General features: G+C 38.6%; 8 protein-coding genes across 8 annotated transcripts; 2 read left to right on the top strand and 6 right to left on the bottom strand.

The window, feature by feature from the left end:
- Positions 1-861: 861 nt before the first annotated feature.
- On the bottom strand, positions 862-1,212 carry GCK72_023754 (uncharacterized protein; the record flags this gene model as incomplete). The annotated part of the gene is made up of 3 exons (XM_053735533.1): positions 862-975; positions 1,025-1,158; positions 1,203-1,212. The coding sequence occupies 3 exons, from the start codon at positions 1,210-1,212 to the stop codon at positions 862-864; spliced, it is 258 nt and encodes an 85-aa protein (XP_053579099.1).
- A 306-nt stretch (positions 1,213-1,518) lies between these two features.
- GCK72_023753 (uncharacterized protein) lies at positions 1,519-4,413 on the bottom strand (the record flags this gene model as incomplete). Its single annotated transcript, XM_003109761.2, has 15 exons — positions 1,519-1,552; positions 1,596-1,848; positions 1,912-1,965; positions 2,012-2,127; positions 2,172-2,270; positions 2,319-2,445; positions 2,489-2,622; positions 2,668-2,872; positions 2,919-3,067; positions 3,113-3,341; positions 3,388-3,512; positions 3,890-4,013; positions 4,057-4,143; positions 4,195-4,313; positions 4,361-4,413. 15 exons carry the CDS (start codon positions 4,411-4,413, stop codon positions 1,519-1,521), a joined length of 1,908 nt encoding a protein of 635 aa, XP_003109809.2.
- An 832-nt stretch (positions 4,414-5,245) lies between these two features.
- Positions 5,246-7,331, bottom strand: GCK72_023752 (uncharacterized protein; the record flags this gene model as incomplete). Its single annotated transcript, XM_003109436.2, has 8 exons — positions 5,246-5,284; positions 5,342-5,560; positions 5,605-5,744; positions 5,792-6,651; positions 6,750-6,847; positions 6,895-7,008; positions 7,055-7,218; positions 7,265-7,331. 8 exons carry the CDS (start codon positions 7,329-7,331, stop codon positions 5,246-5,248), a joined length of 1,701 nt encoding a protein of 566 aa, XP_003109484.2.
- GCK72_023751 (uncharacterized protein) lies at positions 5,620-7,356 on the top strand (the record flags this gene model as incomplete). Its single annotated transcript, XM_053735532.1, has 3 exons — positions 5,620-5,740; positions 5,788-6,657; positions 7,277-7,356. The coding sequence occupies 3 exons, from the start codon at positions 5,620-5,622 to the stop codon at positions 7,354-7,356; spliced, it is 1,071 nt and encodes a 356-aa protein (XP_053579098.1).
- A 3,895-nt stretch (positions 7,357-11,251) lies between these two features.
- On the top strand, positions 11,252-12,501 carry GCK72_023750 (uncharacterized protein; the record flags this gene model as incomplete). Its single annotated transcript, XM_003109427.2, has 7 exons — positions 11,252-11,360; positions 11,405-11,520; positions 11,588-11,800; positions 11,929-12,038; positions 12,088-12,166; positions 12,214-12,329; positions 12,381-12,501. The coding sequence occupies 7 exons, from the start codon at positions 11,252-11,254 to the stop codon at positions 12,499-12,501; spliced, it is 864 nt and encodes a 287-aa protein (XP_003109475.2).
- A 95-nt stretch (positions 12,502-12,596) lies between these two features.
- On the bottom strand, positions 12,597-13,052 carry GCK72_023749 (uncharacterized protein; the record flags this gene model as incomplete). Its single annotated transcript, XM_053735531.1, has 1 exon — positions 12,597-13,052. The coding sequence occupies one exon, from the start codon at positions 13,050-13,052 to the stop codon at positions 12,597-12,599; it is 456 nt and encodes a 151-aa protein (XP_053579097.1).
- Positions 13,053-13,587: 535 nt separating this feature from the next.
- Positions 13,588-15,612, bottom strand: GCK72_023748 (uncharacterized protein; the record flags this gene model as incomplete). The annotated part of the gene is made up of 10 exons (XM_003109592.2): positions 13,588-13,784; positions 13,830-13,941; positions 13,990-14,080; positions 14,129-14,410; positions 14,457-14,619; positions 14,670-14,863; positions 14,912-15,042; positions 15,089-15,227; positions 15,367-15,488; positions 15,562-15,612. The coding sequence occupies 10 exons, from the start codon at positions 15,610-15,612 to the stop codon at positions 13,588-13,590; spliced, it is 1,482 nt and encodes a 493-aa protein (XP_003109640.2).
- A 3,720-nt stretch (positions 15,613-19,332) lies between these two features.
- On the bottom strand, positions 19,333-21,206 carry GCK72_023747 (uncharacterized protein; the record flags this gene model as incomplete). Its single annotated transcript, XM_053735530.1, has 6 exons — positions 19,333-19,542; positions 20,035-20,181; positions 20,231-20,338; positions 20,590-20,754; positions 20,807-20,866; positions 21,009-21,206. The coding sequence occupies 6 exons, from the start codon at positions 21,204-21,206 to the stop codon at positions 19,333-19,335; spliced, it is 888 nt and encodes a 295-aa protein (XP_053579096.1).
- Between the last annotated feature and the right edge of the window lie 143 nt (positions 21,207-21,349).

Here is a 21,349-nt window from a genome sequence, read left to right as displayed (position 1 = left end):
AGTCGGAATGATTCAATGCGGGAGAAAATTTTCAGAAATCGAAAAATTCAATTTTTTCGAAAATTTTTTTGTTGGTATGATCGAAAATTGTACCGGAACTGAATAAAAATGGCATGATTGAATGAAAAACTTCAAAAAACCATTATTTTGAAACATCAAAAATAATTTACTGGAAGGACTTGAAACTTGAAATCGCAGTTTTTCTTATACTTCCCCAAAAACCGTTCTTTGGTCCTCGAGTTACAAGTAGGGGCAGCGTGTTTCCGATATCAAATTTTATGTAGATTCCGAATTTGAAATAAAAAATAATGTCTTCTCGTGTCACTGCCGAGATAAAAACGATTTCATGAAAAAATCCCGAAAATTTCACACATTTTGAAAATTTTCACAATGAAGGTGTTGAGCTGGAATTGTCTTTTGAACACAAAAAATGCTTAAAATAGTGTCTGCAATAACTTACCGTTAAGATTTCATACCTAACTACTTTAGGAAAAATTTTCGAAAAATATCGATTTTTGATTTTCCTAGGTAGCCAGGTGACGGACCCGGCCGAAAAGGACCCCAGTTTGCTGAGAACACTTGATACTATCTTCGATAAAAATTATAGGCAAATCGGAGATGGTCAACTTTTTTCGGGTGAACATGGTCAGTTGATCGATGCTCGAACGACTCGGAGAGTGCGTCTTAAAAACTACCTAAAGTGTCATGACCGAAACGGTATTCTGGAACTCCGCTTGTATTGCAGTTTTCAGGTTTCCATTCCAAAAGAAAACCTTCGTTGAGTCCAGAAAGATATGATCTATCTGATGTTTCCTCAGATAACCTTAAAAATACTAATTTTCTCTTTATTCGACACATAATTTACTTTTTCAACAGCACGGTCTGGTTTCTGGCAACAGATGTAACATAGATATTGAGTCTCTCGTTGTGTTTGTAAAGATTGAGGTAAATTGGTTTGACTGGGCTTGCGTCGATCTTCATTAGAAACAGTTGAAATGTAAGACATTCAAGCTATAATACTTACCTTTATGCGACATCCATTAGTATGACATTCAAACTTTCCGGATCCTGAAGAATCGTTCTCGGTGTAAATCTTGTCACATCCAGTATCACCGTTCACTTGCAACCATTGAAGGAAACACAGAAACCACCAGAAGTCTGAATATTGTACCGTGAAGAGCCAGATAGATGTCAGAACTTACCATGCCGCATCGTGACCAGGAAAAAAGAAAAAAAAGAGCTTCCAAGACTCTGTAGATTTAAGAATGAGCAAGACAATCCTAACAAAAGCCATATGGCTGCCACAGTGGTGCACTTGGCACATGTTCGTTGCAACAGCTTGCATCAAATCTATAATTTAGAGAAATGGAGACTGATTTATTGAATTCTTTGTGATAAACTGACAAATGAAGAGCAAGAATTTGAAGAACCATCATGAAAAAACCGTACGAAAAAGACATGGTAAGGAAAATCACAAAACCCTGAATAATATTGACTTGATTATACTTTGGTTATTGTTCACCGTATCAACATTTCCATATCGCTTGATCTACTAAAAACAATAGGTTCACGTGATTGACGCTTGTAAAACTCACCTCTTCTTTTTTAAGAAACTGGGCCATTCGAGAGAAAAAGGAATCGGTCTGTTGAACTTCTTGACTATTACCCGGCCAAAGAAAAACACAGCTAATCCAATTGGCACAATAACAATAACGTAGAAAGCAAGATTCCAGAAAAAGAGGCACATATTACAGACGTCTTTAACTATTTCTTCCGCCAACACCATCACAACTGATTCGACAAACAAAGAGGGAGGTACAGGTTTTTCTGTTGTGCTGAGAGGAGAGTCTGAAAAGAAAACAAATTGGATTCCTGGTCTTGTTCCAATCAAATAATATTAGAAAAACTTACCAGTCGTAGTTTCTTCAAATGTTTCCATTTCTTCTGTTGCGTTCGGTGAGCGAACTGAAATGATTGTATGTTTTTTTCTCGAAAATGAGCTTCGATTAACCTGCGTAAGCGATATAATGGTATCCTCGTTTTTTTGACCTTCCATAAGAAATAAACTCCACAAACACGTTGTTTCCAGTAGACGAGAACTCTCGATTATACTCCGTGCCGGTGAATCTGAAAAAAACGAATTTAGTTTGCTTAAAATTAGTAAGTGTCACTTTGCAAGCTTAGGAGCTCCGGAAGATGTTCCGTCCCAAAATCCAATATAATGGGCTGCTTCCAGTTCTAATTCATTAATGAACACAGTGATATAATAACTGCAAGAATGAAAGCTTTGAAAAAAGCATATGGCTTATTTGCATTACTTTTTGGGAGCTGTCAGAAGAAGTGTACAACTTCCCCAGTGTGCATATCCCATCGGATAGTTTGGAGAAATAAAAGCTTTCGGATTTTTCGTGAGTGATATTTTTGTGAATGTTTCGCAGTCAACATCTGAAACTGTCCAAAATGAAACACATTTCTACTATCGACTCACCATGCAAAGTCTTCCAGGACACATTGACTATTGAAGTGGGACCACTGGAGTTCCTTCTGAAAAAAATGTGCGTGTCGGAACTTGAATCATTTATGTAGACTTTTCTTGGCTGATCCAAATAGTCTGACGGGTATCTAAAAATTGAGGAAATTAGAAATAAAAAAAGAAAAGGAACTAACTTTTCCATGATTTTCGAATTCCAGATAAACATTTGGTCCTCGTCATGAGCATTATCGATTTGGATGGTAATCTCTCTCGGCCTTTTTTTGGCGGATGCACTGATTATCCAATCACAGAACATCACCTCACAGTCTGACGGTATACTGATTTTCTGGGACCAATCCTCCACAAACTTTTTTTGACCGAAGAGGGAGCAGTCGCAGGCTGAAATTTCTTTTGTTTTGCTTTGTTTAAAAAAATTAATTTATACCTTTTCGAATTTTTACATTCATAACTTGCACTGCGAACTGCCCCTCTGTTCCAACACGAAAGTCCTGTGTGGTCGTGTAAGTGACTTTCACGTTTTGATAATCGAGCAGAAAATTTGTCGACAATCTCGAGAATGTTTTCTCATTAAACCTGACAAATTTTAATCTTGATGATACAAAATAATAAGTGTCTTACAGAATTTCCTGCGTTCCCGACGATAGACGAAGTTCCGATGTGTTCCAAGCAACAGCATCGACTCTCACCAAGACGCGTTGTTCGAATTCCTCAGTTTCATTGCGTTCCGAAAGTAAAATCAGAGTTTCGCATCGAGCAGATGGGCAGAGGAAGTCAGGAAAGCCAGGAGTATGAAGTTCTACCATTTCTTCAGGAAACAGGGTGATGCGACTGATGTCACACGAGCACGCTAAAATAAAAATGTAATAGTATCACGAGTACAAATGAAAACTTACAACTTGTTGTGGAAATTGCAACTATCTCCTCGAGAGTTTTCGAACCACCTCGAGCGGACGACTCTACCTCAAAGCTATTGAGGAGGTCGACTGACGTCCAGTTCCTCACGACAATGAGTTCCCCTCTGAAGTGAGTACACGGATTATAGGATTTGTGACGGCAGAAGTGTGGAAAATATATTTTCTTTTACAGAAATCATCAAAATTCAAATGCAAATCGCAATTTGCTTTGTATACATTCTTTTTTGTTCTGAGCATTTTCAATTTTTTTTGTTCGAAAAAACTCAGTAAATTTTTTCAGCCTATATTATTTATTTCAGAATTTTTTTTTCATTCTGTTGGAAAATTTTTCAACATTTCAGTCACAAAAATTCTCTAATGAAAGTAACAGAAAGTGAGAATATTTTCTTTCAAAATATTGTGTAAAACTGCAAAATTTGACATGATTCTTAACCTAATTATATTCATACATCATCATTTTTGTCAACAAAAACATATATACCTCTGAATGTTTTTCTCGTCATCGTCGATTGTCACTTCAATTGTTTTCTTTGGCGTAGAGGATATGAACAATGTTTCCATTCCGATATTTTCAGCGTTCGATGGGATGAGATGATATGAGCAGTCTGAATTTAAACATGAAATAAAAAATCCAAAATAAAAACTCACTGCCACTTCTGCTTACTTCGCGAATCTGCTGAATAATTTTTTGCTCATAACCAACACGCTTCAGGATGGGTCCACATATTCGGTGTCCTAAATTTATGTATACAATGTTTGACTTTTAAGATGAAACAGCGGTTTTACCTAAAACAGTATATTGGTATTCGAATTCTGGAGCTTCATTTGAATTACAATTAGTATAATTCACGAGAAGCCCTTCATTTTGTTCAACAAGAAACTGTTTAGTACGAAGATTCGAGAATCTGAAATATCATCGTATTTCAATACTCAAAATTTCACTCAAGATCACCTTTTTAAATAAATAGTTTCATTGGTGGTCTTCCTTATCACAGAAATGTCCATGTTGTCGTATTTTTCTTTAAAGATCAAAACGAGGATGGCGTCGGAACGAGGCAGAAGCTGCGAAAAAAAAACTATTTGACCGAAACATCAGATTTCACTCACTTTGACCAGGCAACCGCCTGGTTGACATTTCATCTTGGCGTCTCCCCAAGCAATATTTCCCGGGATTGTGATGGAGCATCCGAAATAATTATAACCGGCGACTGACAAGAAACATAACCAAAAAACACATATTAACAATCCTTCAAAAAATTTGGTTGATTTTTATCTATGTACTCTTATCTCACCGTATCGCATGATTTTCAAGAAGAATGGAAAGCCGAATGCCTTTCGCCAAGAATCGCGTCAAGTTTTTGCGAGTGGGGGTGTCACTTCAAACGACACATGGCAGCCACAGGGCAGTCCCTGTTCAGAGGGGGCAGGTGGCCTCATTTTGCTCTTCGTTCTCTCTATAGAGTAGACGCAGGACATTAATCAACCGGCGGTACATCTGCTGGAGAAGGTCAGCAGAGAGAACGACTCTCTCTTTCTTGTCGACAGTTACTTTGAAAGAGTGCGAAAAAGCACTGTTGTACAACACTAGACACACAGAGTGTCCGCGCGATGTTCATGTGTCTCATTTCATTCGGTCACTTTGTAGAATCACATCATTCTTTTCTCCCAGTTGTTAAATGTTTTGCAAGAGATTGATGTTTGAAGAATACATGGTTTATTGAAATCAAATAAATGCGCAGTAAATCTTAGCGTGAAAGTTATGAAAAGTGAAGAAAGATTTTTAAATTTTAACAAGAAGTCGACACAATACATGATTAATTGTAGAGAAGTTGCTTGTTTAGGCAGTGCTCTGACGTTGGATGTGTGTTGCACGTTCCTGCAAAAATGTTTGAATAAAAGGTCATACATATTATGATTTGTTTGAAATGAATACCTCTCCTTCCTTGTTGAAGAGGATGGTTTGGACGTTGTTCCCGCTTCCGAAGGAATCTTCACCGTCATAGACCAATTGATCTGGGGGTGAGGCGACACCCTGGTTACGTGCAAAGATCTTGAGGGTCTTTCCGGCGCGGAGGACAAAGTCTTTTGGAATGGTGTAGACAATCTCGCGTTTTCCGTCGATACGTCTCTTCAGCTTCCACTCTCCGATAGCCTAAAAAACTTCGTTAAAACCGGATTGAACTGATCGCCGCTAACCTCGTCCTTGGCACGATGGGTATTCTGGAGGACGATGTACTTTCCGTCTGGCGATGCCTCGTGGATAGAAACATTACCCTTTGCAGATCGTTGGAAGGATTGGCGGGAAGCGGTTTCGCCCTTAACGACTCTCATCGTTTCTGAAATATTCGACATTATTTAAATGGAACTTTGAATTAATAGTTACCGGTGTCGGTTTCTTGGGAGATGGCGTGGGTCTTGACGACTTGTTCGACAAGTTGCTTGAGTCCAGCACGGTTTTCTTCTCCCTCGAGCATTTTTCGGTAGATGGCAATTTCGGCATCGAGGGTTTGCTTGGTATCGAGGAGCATTTGCAGTTCGACCATGAGGGCTTGGCATTCTTCGCGCATCTTGCGGATTTGGGAATCTCTGTCGTTGAGGGCAGCTTCGTAGGATCTTTGGTCGTCTTCCAATTGGTAGTTGAGCTCTTGGATTTGTTTTTCAAGAAGGGAGTTGCGGCTTTCAAGGTCAGCGAGTTTTCCACGCAAATCGGCAAGCTGGGTACGGAGTCTCTTGACCTCTTCCTTGGCGTATCCTTGTTCCATGCTCTGTCTGGCAGATTGGGTTTGGATCTCTTGGACCTTGAGACGGTACCAGGATTCCATGTCGTTTCGGTGGACGTTGTTGACCTGGTCGTATTCCTCACGGATGTCACGAATAGCAGAAGCCAATTCGTTCTTGAAGAACTCGCGGTTCTCTGGAGTGGTATCACGGGAAGCCAATGTTTGGAGGTCCTTAATCTCGTTGTCATGAACACGACGAGAGAAATCAATCTCCTCAAGAAGAGTTTGAACTTGGTTCTGGTAGTCAATACGGTTGAGGGTCTCTTGGTCCAAATCAGTACGGGCTCTTTGAAGCTCAGAAAGCATGCGTTGATTCTCTTGCTTGATGCGTTTGACTTCATCCTCGAGTTGAGCGATGCGACGTTTGAGAAGATTGATCTCAGCTTCAATGTTGGAGAGTTGGACAAGAAGCCCGTCGATCTTAGCACGGTCTTGTTCACGACCCTTGGTGGCCTCCTCGTATCTAAAAGTGGGTGATTATAGAATTGTTTGTTTTTCTGATCAGTATTAGTGTTTTAAAATGTAGAACGAATCGTGGAAACAAAACATGGAATAGCTCACTTTCTACGGATCTCAGCAAGATCGTCTTGCATTTTCTTGATTTGGCTCTCCATGTCCTTACGTTGCTTGTTGGTGTCATCAATCAATTTTTGAGCATCCTAAAACAAGCCCAACAATTTTAGCCCTTCCAAACACTTTTTCATACCGCAAGTTCCCCCTCGTACATGTTGCGAATGTTATGGGTGTCTTTTCCCCATTTGGAACGAAGTGCATCTAGATCGGCGGCCAACTTTCTATTCTGGGCTTCAAGGAAGCGGACCTAGAAAAAAAGACTGTTGGGTGTGGTTTTTCTGGTTCAGACACACCTTTTCGATGTAACTAGCAAGTCGATCGTTCAAATCGCTCATCTCTTTCTTCTCACGTTCGCGAGAGTCACGGATGGTTGAAGCGGCATTGGATCCGAATGGTGACAAACCAGATCCAGCACCGGAGCGATGCTCGGTCACGATCTTGAGCATACGGTCTTGCGCTGAAATTCTGTGTTTATACTGAGCAAGTGAATGGGAAGAACTCACAGACGTTTCCAGTGGTACGTCCTCCAAGCGGAGCCCTAGCTGAGGGAGTAGTAGAGGAGAAAGACATCGCTGGAAATACAAAAAAGTTGTGAAATTGGAAGAAGTGAAAAGTGGTCGACTGCACTCGGCAGCTTCAAAATTTCAAAATGAGTTGTGAGTTGTGTGTGGCAACGACTCTTTTGCCCGAATGTGTGACCAAGGAATTAGTCGGAGGCCTGACGGTAGAGACAAAAGCGGAGAGTCCCCTTTTCCTAACAGTGCGCAAACTAGGTGGGCGTCGAATTTCTTCTGCTGCTCCTCACTTTTTATTTAACATTTTTACTCCTCCCTGCTACCTACGCAGATTCACCCTCCCTAATGATCATAGCATGTATACAAAAGGGATTAACAGAGAAATGAAATTTTCGAGTGCTTATGGTTGAACTTAGTTATGTGAAAATGGAGGGAGGGCTTACTTTTTCGTTCAATGATTTCGTAATTTACTGTTCGCGTTGAGCTCTGTTCGCTTCGAACGCTGGAAGTACTAGAGCGTCTTGAAGATGGCAGAGAGACAATATACCCTTCAGACATTTTTGATGGAAAAGTTGTCATGTGCTTCAGGCGGTCTTATTTATACCGAATATACCTATAGTCAGAACAAAAAGCCAAAACTTAATTGAAATTCTTAGTCAAGACGCTGACAAAAGTTCTCTAGAAAAGTATGAGTAACCAGAGGAAAAGAGGAAAAGGAAGAAGAAATAAGCAAATATTGTTATTGTCATTTTTTTTCTACGAATAGGCAAAATGACATGAAATCAAAATTGTTTGCATATATGGTTTATTTAGATACAGATTCTTTTTGAAGAGACGGGGGTTTTGCGTCGTCTAACGTCCTTACGTCAATCATCAAGAATCAACTTCAAAAGGGCGCAAAATGAAAGGTGTGAAAAGAAGAAGGACGGAACGGCTTCTTGATATCGGTTGAGAATGCGAGAAAGAATGGGGTGCGCGAGATGGGCGCGTCCTCCAAAAATCATCTCATCCTGAACTCAGTCAACCCTTACGTCGTAACGATTTCGACCGATTCCTTCGTAGCGTGTCCGCCTATTGGACATGCGTTTTTGCATAAATTCATACGTTTTTGGGCTAAAGTGCGAAATGACATTTGAGATTTCGAGGTGATGATTCATTTCCAATTGCTACCTACGCATTGAGGAAGATCTAAAAAAACTAGACAACGTCTCGGAAGGTATGTGTGTACAAACACTCTTCGTTGCCTAACTTTTCTTTTGACAAATTATTGAGGTAAAAATGAAAGTAGAATAGAAATTAACCTTGAACGTACATTGTCTTCTTTTCTGAATGAAGAGTGGCGGCTACTCATAAATGGTGCAAATTGGATAGGAATTAGGTGTTGGTCGATTGTTTTTCAACGATTTTGTTATGCTTAGCCGGCCGTTTTGTGGTTTTCGTAACTGGTTATCTACCGTTTAGAGCGCGATTAAATCTTCTAACTCACTATTACTCTACTTCTGTCACTTTCAAGATTCAGAGATCTAGCGACATCTAGTTCACTATTTTTATTATTTTCCTAATATTAATCTGTTGTTTTTATTTCTAATTGTCAAAATTACAGTTATGAAAACTTGCTTCAAGTACTCCAAATATATTCGTTTCATTTTTCTATACTCACCTGGACGCGTTGTTGTGAACATTTTTGACTAAAACTATAAATAATATGGGAATGAGAAAATAACGGAAGTTTATAAGACTGAGCAGATAAATTGAATGTCTCAATGACAAAACGGAGGAGATATCAATAAAAAATGCGACAAGCCACATGAAGAGGCTCTTATTTACCAATGTGCTTGTTAATCTAGCATCCTGATCTTATCTCTGTTTCGTTGAGTTTTTAATGATTTTTTTTAGAAAGGCGTTTCAGAATTTAATTTACTCATTGATCAGTTAAACATTTCCATGTTAATCGGATTTGGTATTTGTGAACTAGACAAAAGCAAATATTTCAAATTTGCGACTCTCTTAGACACAAAACTCACCTCTTGGAAAATCATCGGAATAATTAAGATAGTTAAACTTAGTGAACTCACTTTCTCTGGTTATTTCCATCATTTTGAAAGTTTCGATTGGTTAGGTACCGCTTCTCTTTGAGAGAAGTATCCGTTTGAACGAGTTTCTGGAAAAAAGAGGTTAGATAAACAGTTATTGGCTCTAGCCGTTTGCGTTTCAGCATGGCGGCACACATAAAAAAAAGATCTCTAAGCTCAAACATTCGGCTCAGTTAGATTTGAACGGTTTTTGAAAAGTACATAGTAAAAGAGAAAGGGGAACGAAGTGATGTGTACAGTAAACAAAAATAAAATGGCAGCCTCGACGATGAGGCAGTAGCAAATGCATAGAAAATCGGCGGCCCCCGTGAAGGGTGAAACTTCATAATTACTGAGGATCATCTACTGTCAACCGGTCTAAACTGAGCGAGAGATCGTATGAAAGCCGGACAGCGTCAGACGGCTGCACTGTAAAAAAGTCGACGCACATTTCGTCAGTTTGAGTTGTTTTTCGAACTCATATTCCCAACAATTTGTGATGATGTTGCTGTCAAAACCAATAACAATTACACAAAAATGATTCGTAAACTATTTATGAGATTTCACTATTTTAACTGGAGAAAAAAGGCTCACTCGCTACGTCAATGATTTGCTCTAACTTTGTTTTTGATCTATCAACAATAAAGTTTCAGAGACCATAAAAACTATACAAGTTGTTTATGCCTTCTATCTGCATGTTTGCTCAGGTTAGGTAAAAATAGAAAAAAGAATGTTTGACACCGCCGGTATACATGAAAGCAGCTTGAAAACTTATTTTGCCCAAATATGGAAGAGAAACTCTTAGAGCGAAAAAGGGTGTAAGGCGGTACGCAAAATCAGCCAAGTCGATTCTGAAGTGGGTTCCCAACCCCGAAATTTGATCTATTTATATAAGGTACTGTATGATTCATGTCTTTCCTCCCGCACAATCGTTTTTTGGCGAGTTTCTCAAAAAGCGATAGAGGTAGGGAAAATAACGAACCCCCTTCATGAGTCACTGTAGGAGTTTAGAAATTTCAAGGAAAAAAGTAATAAAAAGAAGTAAAACAGAATCTGTGGGTGAAAGATTTGGTTTCCGGAAACAGTAACACCTTGTATACACTCATCGCTGAAAAAGAAGGAGAAGAGAAAAGGAATATGTCAACAGAAGTTTTGGAGGGTGGAATAAAAAAAACCTCGCATATGTACGTACACGTAGAAATTCATTGAAACTGGATGCGACCTCTCTGCTGAATACAATACGAAAAAGCGAGCACAAACATTCAATTACGCGTAACCGTATTTGAGTTGGCGGCCGATACGTAGTTTGTGGAATAAAAAAGCAGATGGCTTGGTATTTTCCTGTGAATTGGAAACGAAAATTGGAATAGAATTGAACACGAGATGTGGTGATTGGTTTTGGGAATTGAAATTGGCTAATTTTGAAGATGACCGTCGTTTGATGAGAACCGGTGATTGACGAAAAATTGGTTGCAGTTTCGTGCCGAAAGTTCCAGAACAAAAAAGGAAGAGACGTTTTGGGCGTTGTTGGGAATCTTAAAACCTTTCGTAAAAGTCGTTTTCTGTGAGAAAAGGGATCCATTAACAATGAGAACTTCGGTTTTCGGCATCAAGTCACTAGTCGAAGTTCTGAAATTATTAAATCACTTTTAAAAGGTGTATTAATGTTTAGATGAAAATCTGAATAGTATTTTGATTATCATTAGTTATTAGTGTCAGATTACTGTTTTGTTTTGAACCATCTCCCCTTGTGTCTTATGGACACTGAATAACATGCACAGCAAACCATTTTGTGATGAATGATCCATTTGGCAACACCCTGACTCTCAAAAATTTGTAATGCATTAGAAACCATGTATAATGTCTCTTTCTTCGTGTAGACTCCCACTCACATCATACAACAATGAGCTTCACCCACGACAAGCTGGCTGAAAATATTTACTGGATTCGAGAAGAGGATACTCGAGAATCTTATCCATTAATGTACCTGATTTTGGGTTCAGAGGAAACAGGTAACCAATTTATTTTTATGTTCGAATAATCATTTTAGTTCCAGCTTTACTAATTGATACTGGTTGCGGGTGCGGTAACATTTACCATTACCTCCGTTCATTGTCATTCATGCAGAATGTGAAACTTATTGTTGTCAACACTCATAATCATCCGGAACAGGTTGGTATTTCCCTTTAGATTCTGTTTTCCTAACCTTTTTTCTTTTTTCTTGACCCATTTCATTCAGACGGGAGGAAATTGGCGGTTCTCTACGACCGGGAGTAATGGATTGGCACATTTGGTGGAAGATTTGTGTGCAGGACGCAAGAACAAATACTATACCCGTTTGATGGATAGTAGCTGGCACTGGGAGATTCAAACCTATAAAGTGACCCGGTGGTTGAATGATGGGGACAAAATATTACTGGGCGATGAATCAGATTTGAAGAATATAGTCCAAGTAAGTTATTATGAGTGAACTACAGTTACTAAAATAGAACTACGATATTATTTTTTGAATGTATTTCAAGGTTTAAAACTGTGCTTCTTTTTCAAAATGTGTTCTTTTGAACAGAATGAATTCTTCAGGTTATGTGGACTCCGGGACACACTCCAGACAGCATCGTTCTCTGGTATCCTTACGCTAATCGTCTTTTTGTCGGTGACCTCTTCTACCGTTTTGACGATATATTGTTCACGTAAGTGTCATAATTATGGTTTTCAATTCTAAGCAGGTCACTTTTTCAGTTACCAGTACACCGACATCCGTCAATATGAGAATTCGGTTCGGAACATTCTGAAGTTTGTTCAAAGTCAAAAGGTCAATGTAAGGAAAAACCAGTTATTTTGTTTCACACTTTGATGATTTTATAGGTCAAATACTCGTCGGCAAAAAACGACACTGATAATAAATGTCTACCAACTTTCAAGTTGTATCACAGATTTTTACTTGCGGTTATTGCTGGAACACATGTTGGAACACACTTGAGGTTGCTTATTTATTGGAGAAAATTCATAAAAGAATCATATTGTCATTTCAGAATTGATGATGCGGAAGGAGTTAGATACGAAACAAGAGATAAAAGTATGAAAATAGTGATTGGAAGAAAAATTGTGCAGAAGTTAAACGAAGCAAGAGAAAAAGCTACTCAAGTGCAATGAATATATTCATATTGAAAACAAATATATGTTTTTGTTTTGACACGAAACAAACTTATTCTCCGTCTTCTTTTGTTTTTCATATTCTTCTTTGTCATTCATAGATTATTCCAAAATGGCGACGTCCTCCTTTCTGTCTCATAGTATTTCTTGTGAAGAACAATGCCTTCCTCGTCACAAACTTCCGAATTGTTCATATGATCAAACTGACGATACATCATACATAATAGTTCGACAGTAGCAAATACAGTACAGAACTCGGTAAACATAATAAGCAGAAAAGAAGAGGAGAAGCTGTGGATAAAGAACTGAGAATGTCCGATGCATTCATAGTCTGACCTTGATTTGGAAATGTTCAATCCGGTCTGAGCGCAAGCAAATTCCACATCGTTTCCTATCCGATTTCTGTGTCTATGAGAGGAAGCGACAAAGACCAGCTGATATCTGAGAGAAGATAGATAAAGAGGAAGATGGAGAAGCTGCGGCAGCGGTGAAAGACATCTATAGTCCTTCACAGCAGCGGCTAAATCTTCTAAGCTTTCTTTTCGAATCATGCTACTTGTTGGAACTAGGCGTTGGTCAAAAACGAACAGGAATGATGTTTTCTTGAACTTTATGAAATAGTTTCTAAACAACATTTTATTTCATTCAAATAGTTATGATTCATCACATAAAAACATCAGTGGAATAGTTTAAACCGGAGTTTCGGGTCATTTTAACAATTGCTGGGATGGGTTTGTGACATGATTAGGTTTTGTTGGTTTTAAAGAATTAGAAATATGTTTGTTTTTTGAAAGAATGTAAATGCCTTTTTGAAAAGGTTTGTTTTGTTTGATGGGTGGAAGAAATTGCACAGAACAAGGGTATTGCAAATGTAAGAGAAAGAAAATGAAATGTGGTTTGAATCGGGTTGAAATGAAAGAAGAAACCAGTGGCAAAGGTGTGAATGAAGTTGGATGGCTCAAATAAATGCAGCGGGATATGAAAGAAAAACGCGACTAGAAACACTAATTGAAGTTATCCGTAGTGTTTGAAAAAAAGAAATTGATAAAAAGATGCACAAAACAATATAAAGAGTGAATATACAACTTAGAACTTGACTCCGACAAGGTTCAAAAGTACCATAATCATGGAGAATCCAGCCCAAGACGAGATGAGAACAATCCAGATTGGGCTTTGGAACGGACTGTTGTTCTTGCGAGGAACCGGGAAGTTGAGCACCGATCTGGCGTGTTTGCGGGCAGCTGTGACAAGGAGACATGGAATGGCGAATTGCACAGCAACACCTGAAATTCAGATATTTCTGAATGCTGATTGGTTTAGTTTCTTACCTGGGAAACTTCCAGTGATGGAGGCAAGAAGCAGCATATCGTCTGTCAAAAGACTCAAGAAAGTTGGGAGAGCCAATACCAGTGTGGGGACAAGCACATCGAACACAGTTCTCTGAAAAACATCCCTCGAATATTCATCATCTTAATTTGATTCACAAACCTCGCTTCTTGCGTTTCTCGTGTCTCTCTCATCGTCGGTATCATTGTCCTCGACTTGGTTGTCCTCTTCGAGCAGCGACTCGTTCTCTTGCCTATAATCAGAACTGATAACGTAAAATGTTGCAATTTGTTTCACTTACCCAGTCTTTGGACACAAAATGTCTTTGACCACTTTGAAATTATTGATCAAAGTGAGTGCAATGATAGGGTAACTTGAAGTGAGAGTGATGATTGGAAACAGAGCCAAGAAGTAATCGATGATGGAGTAGACAAAAGAGGTGTTGTCATCGTGAAGGAAGTTGAGTGTGTAGATGTCTTGCACATGCTCAAAAGCAAATGCTCCGGTAAGGGAAAGAGTGAAGTAGAAGACTCCGACGATTCCATAAACAACAGCAATTTTTCCAAAAACATTTTCTTTCGATCTGAAAAACACAAATATTATTGAAATTGACCAACCCTAAAACTTACCTCATTGGAGTGATGAGAGATGGAATACTGTGATGGCACATGAAAGCGTAGACTGCACAACCAAAGAGCGATCCGAATCCATGGAAGTTATATGCAGGTGGGTGTGCGGCAGCTCCCTGGCTGGACAGTTGCATCGTTGCCAATGAGATCATCAGGATGAAAGCTGTAAAGAGTCATATTTTAAAATATATTGTTACTTGTTTTTAATCTCACCAGCCCATCTTGAAAGCGTAGTCATGATCTGAATGTGACGAGTCTTCGTGATTCCAGCAATAACCATTGGGAGACAAACGACAACCACAAAAATGATCACAAAAAAGCGGTAGACAGTCATTCTTGTGAGAATCTCTGGCCACGACTCATGACATGGATCCGATGATTTGACGATCGATGCATTGATAGTTGAGCTGAAACCGAATTATGTTCCCAACCAATTTATCGCATTTCTCTCTTACCAGACAATGTTCATGGCAGATTTCGGAACCGTAGTCGAATAAATCGCGAGATCACCAAACAAGTAGATAATGATCGCAAAATACGAAAACACCAACGAGACCTTCGACAAGAACATGGATGCCATTTCACTCTAAACAAGAAATTTTTCGCGTTTTTATGGTCGATAGGACACTTACCACTTCAACTTTCTTAGCAATTTCGAAAGTAGACGGTCCATCAGCGACAACAACATCGTCATATTCAACACGTCGTTTTTTGGAGAGAACTGCGTTGGCGACGGATAGAGCTTCGATGACGAAAGTTGCGGCGACATAGCTAAAAATGGATAGGATTAGTGAGGGGATAATTGTTCAGGTGTAAATTTGACAAAACACGAGCGACAATTATTCAATCAAATTGAAGCTTACCGTAACTTTGATGAGAATGATTTTTGATCAATTAATAAAAAACTAACCTCATGAACGCTGAAAATGTGAGAAGAGTGATACTGAGGAGCCATCCAGCCGACTGAAATGCTTTAGGGAGGGCCAATGCACCAGTTCCGACAATCAAATTGAAAACGTAGAGGAGACCGACCTGCAAACACATTTGTTATGAGTCATCGCTTCTCGCAATTCCAGAGAAATCAATAAAATCAAGAAAATCTCACCGTTTGGCTGTATGTGCCACTGGCACCGCTGGAATCAGTGTTACTCTGCATTTTGATGTAAGAATGGAGTAGTTGTCGGTTGTCCTTATCGTCCTTATCACTACATGCAACGACCTGAAACTAATTTTGAATTATTTGTTTAGTAGAACACTAAAGATTAAGAAATTGGTTGAAAGAGAGTGATCTGATAGTTTGTAATTCAAATATATTGAATGGGTTGGTAGACTCATGATCTTTGAAAAAAAAACAACCTTGAGAAGCATTAGAAAACCGAACTTGCTTAGTATGGGAAAGAAAAAGAGATGTCGCAATGCGAAGAAGAGAAGTAGGAGAAGGGCAATGGAAAAAAACACGCGAGGGAGAAATGAATGAGGTCTGTTTACAACACTGGAAAGGGGGCCATGTCGTTTCGCGGGCATGCCATCTTTTCCTCCCGCGAGTGGGCAAGAATGCAAGTGCGCTCCGTCGAATCTTCGCTACTCATTCGGCTGGAAACAGAATTCCGTTGTTTGGAACGCTTTGAGAAAGAAAATAGCATAGGAAAGAAGAGAAGCTGAATACTTTTGACTTTTTGCGCACAAAAGGAAACATTTTATGACGGAAGAGAGGGAAATAGTTAGTGCGAAAAAGAAGAGAAAAGAGATGTTATAAGAAAGAATTATGGGAAACGTTTGGATATTCATTGGAAAACTGAAAGACAACATTATTCCAATGTGAACATGATAAAAGGTCAAATTTTCAAAATTTATTTTTGTTCCGCAATTTTCACAATTTAGTCATGAAACCACAAAATTCAACAAAGAAAACGTTTCCTCATAGCACACGAAAATAATAGCAACAATTCGACAAATTGAAAAGTGGGAAATGTAGAAAACAAGATAGAAAAAAGGAAATTGTACACCAAACAAAAACTAACATAACTAAATGTGATGAACATCGTAATTTTCATTTGATTACTGGCACACCCTGATGTCCCCTCTATTTCTCTCTATCTCTACTGATCTCTCAACGGATTCGGACAATGCTGTTCAAAAACCAAACGACGAAGCGTTACTAAAGCTGGTTGTATGACACAAAGGGTCGCCACCACAAGGACTATGAAGATCGGAAAAATGAAAAAAGTGTGTTTGTCTAGTTGAAAGAGACTTATTGATTCAAAGGTCAATAAACACTTCTATTTAAAATTATCGCCACTGAGTGTTTGGAGTAGGCAGGAAGGACAGAGTTGAGTGAAAGGCGAGAAAATGGGCGGCAAAGGCGTCAGGAGTGAAGGTTATGAATAACAAAATAATAGGCACTGAATACTAACCAAAGCAATCATGGGATAATAGATTTTGTGCAAAAGCTGAGATAAAGGTGCCTGGAGTTTCTTATTTTATGACCAACAGCTGCATTAGAAAGATGCTTCGATGAAAACGCGGGTCATGTGATGTCTTTGAGAATGACTAGTGGAAATTGCCTGGTGGTTTGAGACCCTAAGAAACAATATTTTGTTGTTCAGTTGAAACAATTATTCCGCCTAGAATATTCTCGAGCATAAAATTCAGTGCAGCAGAATGTATAAGCTGAACTAAATATAGCTGCGCGAGCACCTGAAAACAATAGCACTAATATTTTTCATTGAATATTCAGAAAAAAACCCCGAGTTGATTATGAAGAAAGGATATGTGAAAAATCACTAACATGGGAATGACCCGGAGTGTCCCACCTGGAATCTTTCCATATTTTGTACATAAGTAGTGTCTGGCGTAACTAAGAAAAATCCAAAATTATAGCGGCGCTCTCTGAGGTTTCGGAGAGTTACACAACTTTTTTGGAAATTTTTGAAAATTTCGATGACTCCACTTTGAGATCTCGTAACTTATTGAGTTTTTAAGCTACCGTAATGGCTTTAGACTCATTCGATAGGTAATGACACTGACTTCAAAATTATCTCTTTGAGCTATTGACAAAACACATAACCTGCTGAGCTGTAGTTGAAAGTGTGAAAAAGTTGTCAGTGTGAGGTTTCGAAAAATGTCAAATTTCGACAATCGGGGAACTGGGGACTACCACCTGCGTACTCCTCAGTCTGAGTTATGTCTGTATACGTGCCCAAATATAGGTCGAGCCTTTGAGTTACGAGAGTTATTTCAGTTTCTTTGAAAATTTTTAGCTTTTCCATGTATCCCTATACGTTCTGTGGTCCAAAATTGGCACCCGTTTATATTGAAGCTCCAGCACCAAAAACATCATTTATGGCAAGTTAACGCAAAATTTTGTGCTATAGCCTCGTTTTCGTTATTTTTGCCATTTCTCTGATTATTTGATGAAAACTGAACGTATAGGGATACGTGGAAAAGCTGAAAATTTTCCGAAAAACTGAAATAACTCTCGTAACTCAAAGGCTCGACCTATATTTGAACACGTATACAGACATAGCTCAGAGTAAGAAGTACGCAGGTGGTAGTCCCCAGTTCCCCGATTGTCGAAATTTGACATTTTTCGAAACCTCACACTGACAACTTTTTCACACTTTCAACTACAGCTCAACAGGTTATGTGTTTTGTCGATAGCTCTTGAAGAAGTTTTTGAAGTCAGTGTCATTACCTATCGAATGAGCCTAAAATTATTACGGTAGCTTAAAAACTCAATAAGTTACGAGATCTCAAAGTGGAGTCATCGAAATTTTCAAAAATTTCCAAAAAAGTTGTGTAACTCTCCGAAACCTCAGAGAGCGCCGCTATAATTTTGGATTTTTCTTAGTTACGCCAGACACTACTTATGTACAAAATATGGAAAGATTCCAGGTGGGACACTCCGGGTCATTCCCATGTAAGAGAAAAACAACAGATTTAACAAAAACGGAAGTAAAGGATTTCATAATTTGACTAGGCAAGATCTGACAGAAAATAATGATTTTCTTTCATAACTCCAGCAAAAAACGGCGGTCCAAGATTTTTACAGGTAATAATAATGATACTAATAATAGCAATTAAAACAAAAGCGATTTCTTACTCTGGCATATGCCAGAACATTTCCTTGAAACAAAACCTCAAAAATATAAATTCATAAGAAACACGATCCACGATTTTAAAAGTAAATTCTGGGAAATTTGATCGTCTTGCCAAATATCATAAAGAATAGAGTTCAGAATAAGCTCATTGTGCACATCAAACACACATGCTCATTACTAATTCACGTCCGTTCGCATGACACAAAGATACAATTATTCTAATGTGGAGTCTTGAAGACGTTGCGAGTGAATGCGTACGCCGGAGGCCAATTTAAACGCTCTTCTCCATTGACATAGAATTAGAGGAAGGAAGTGTCTCATGCTACTCGAATCGACCTACTCTTCATTTTCCGCAATGGGCGAAAGTTTGAGAAATGAGTGTCGATTGTTTGACAAACAGAACGTAAATTGAGTTCATCATAAAATGAATTTGTGAAAAGTTTATTAATAGAGAATATATATATATATATATTAGAAATTCATGAAGATCAGGCGGAAAGAGAAGCGGTTGAACTAAAACAAAGGTTACAATGCAAAAAGATTTTGAGAGTGGAATATGGATGAAACTTTATAAATTAGAAAAACAAGGTAACAAATGAAGCTAGAAAGTGATGTAGCTCGTAAGGTGACAGAACTTTGAGAACAAATGGATGAATATAAATTATTAGAAACATGTGGTGAATGAGGTGAAAACTGAAGCAAACACAGCCACATGTAAGTTTTTCTATCTGTTTGCGGTGACTGGTACCAGAATGGAATTTTGGAGTTTATAGGAGTTAATCCGTTTTCTTATCACTCTCAACAACATCCTCATAAATCTCTTCTTCGACCTCAGTCCCATAATAGTTTTTGTGAATCCGATGAAATGCCGAGAACAGGAATGATGTGAAGAATCCACTGAGCATGAATGCTGTGATGTGATTAGGCGAGTATATCATCAGAAGCCAGTGACCATAAATGTTGAGCATGAAGACAGTGCATTGAGACTGAAATTTTAGTGATGTTTGGTATATTTCTTTAACGACCAGGAAGCTTTTTGGAATTTTCCTCGCTTCTGATGTTATGTGACGTTTCATACCCCATGACATAGAACTACAAAATGGTTATAATCTGGTATTGGTGTCAAATGTTTTTGATAGCAACATCTGGAAGACGTAGGCGATTTCTTTTCCAATCCGTCATTTTTCGTTTTTTCTCTAGTGACGTTCTCTCGAGTCGAAATATTTCTCCGAAATGCATTGTTTTTTGATATGCTTTATGCTTTTGTTTCAAGAATTGATTAAAAATCCGGAACCACATTTTCTTTCACTTCAAAGAAAAAACATTTTGTGTATGTAGACAAGTTTATATTTTTAAGTGTAGTCGATAAGGAAAGTTTCATACTTTTCCAGAAATATAGGTTAGTTTTATTCCGTTGTTGTTCCAAGGTTTATGTTTTTTCTTTCTTTAGTTTTTCCTGTTTTAGTTTTTATTCTCACCAGTAGACGACTTGCAATATATCCAGTCTGCATCTCGGGAGAGTAGAAGCGCGCATTCATTGATGTGATCACAGGGATCAAATTCAGGGCACCATACAAGCGGCACCATAAGTAATGATGGGAGTCCAGCTTGACGTCCGGTTTGAGCTATAAAAAATTCTCGTCTTCTCATTTCCAATCATTCAACAAAACCTACAATTAAACTGAGCACATGCTGTGGGAACGAAATGTGAATAATTGCGTAGACAAGAGTGACTCCGGCGTCCAAATAGAATGCATTTTCGATGTAGAATGAACCTTTTCCCTGCAATATTGCCCTTTTTGTGTCCCAAATCCATATGTCACCCGACACCAGAAAATAGATTTATTCGAGTCATAAAACTTACCTCAACCCATAAAGTTGTTCTTTTGACCATCGCCTCAATTTCATCTTGGTTTGTTTTAGTAGTACGATACATTCGGATTACTTCCGAAAAAAACCATAGTCCATCGGTGAACGCGACGCAGTAGAGATACTGAATTTTGACTTTATGACGGTTGATAAACGGTAGATACCTGATTTGAGAGTTCCAACCCTTTTGCGGACTTGGCTGAAATATGCATGTAAGCGAATAGACGGAAGATCAAACAGATGAGAGAAGATAGAAGACGTGAGAAAATCACAGAACGCTCTGGCTTTCCAAGCTTTTGAGTTTTCCACATGAAGAATCCAGCTCCAACCTGAAATACCACGTTTGTGGTTGAAAAAAAACTATCCTACATGTAGACTCACGTGTAGAGAAGCGCAGAAAGCTTGAATGAATCCATGAACGTTGGTAAAATGCCCCTTTATCTGAAAATCAGCAAGTTTTTTTTTGAAAAGTTGTCAAATAAACTGTGAGCTGGTTGACGTCAAGTGACATATTCAAAATTAGATAAGTTATTGGTTGGATACACTTGCTGAACTCCACCTAGTCTATTCTAAAAATACTTACCGTTGCTTTCAAGAAAAATGGGGCAGCAAAGAAGAACAACAGAGATAAAACCAAGTGAGCGGAAATTTGAAACTTCAGGCGTAATGGTTCCGAGATTCTTGGGAACACTGATAGCAGGAATAATCCACCAATTAACGCATGTGGGATCATATATAATATATCATTGTCCAATTTGAAATCAGCAAGTAAGGGTATCATTGTGATTAACCAACTTACGAGTTAACCGATCGACTAACAACCGTCTTGTCTGGTTTTTACACAAGTAAGTGGCAAATATGAGAAGCCGGGTGGAGGGGTTTGTAGAGCTAAGGTCCACAGAGAGAAAAGAGAAAAGAGAGTGA

This window comes from Caenorhabditis remanei, chromosome X, assembly GCF_010183535.1.
Source record: "Caenorhabditis remanei strain PX506 chromosome X, whole genome shotgun sequence".
In the NCBI taxonomy this organism is placed as follows: domain Eukaryota; kingdom Metazoa; phylum Nematoda; class Chromadorea; order Rhabditida; family Rhabditidae; genus Caenorhabditis; species Caenorhabditis remanei.
This window is presented reverse-complemented; position numbering and strand designations above follow the sequence as displayed.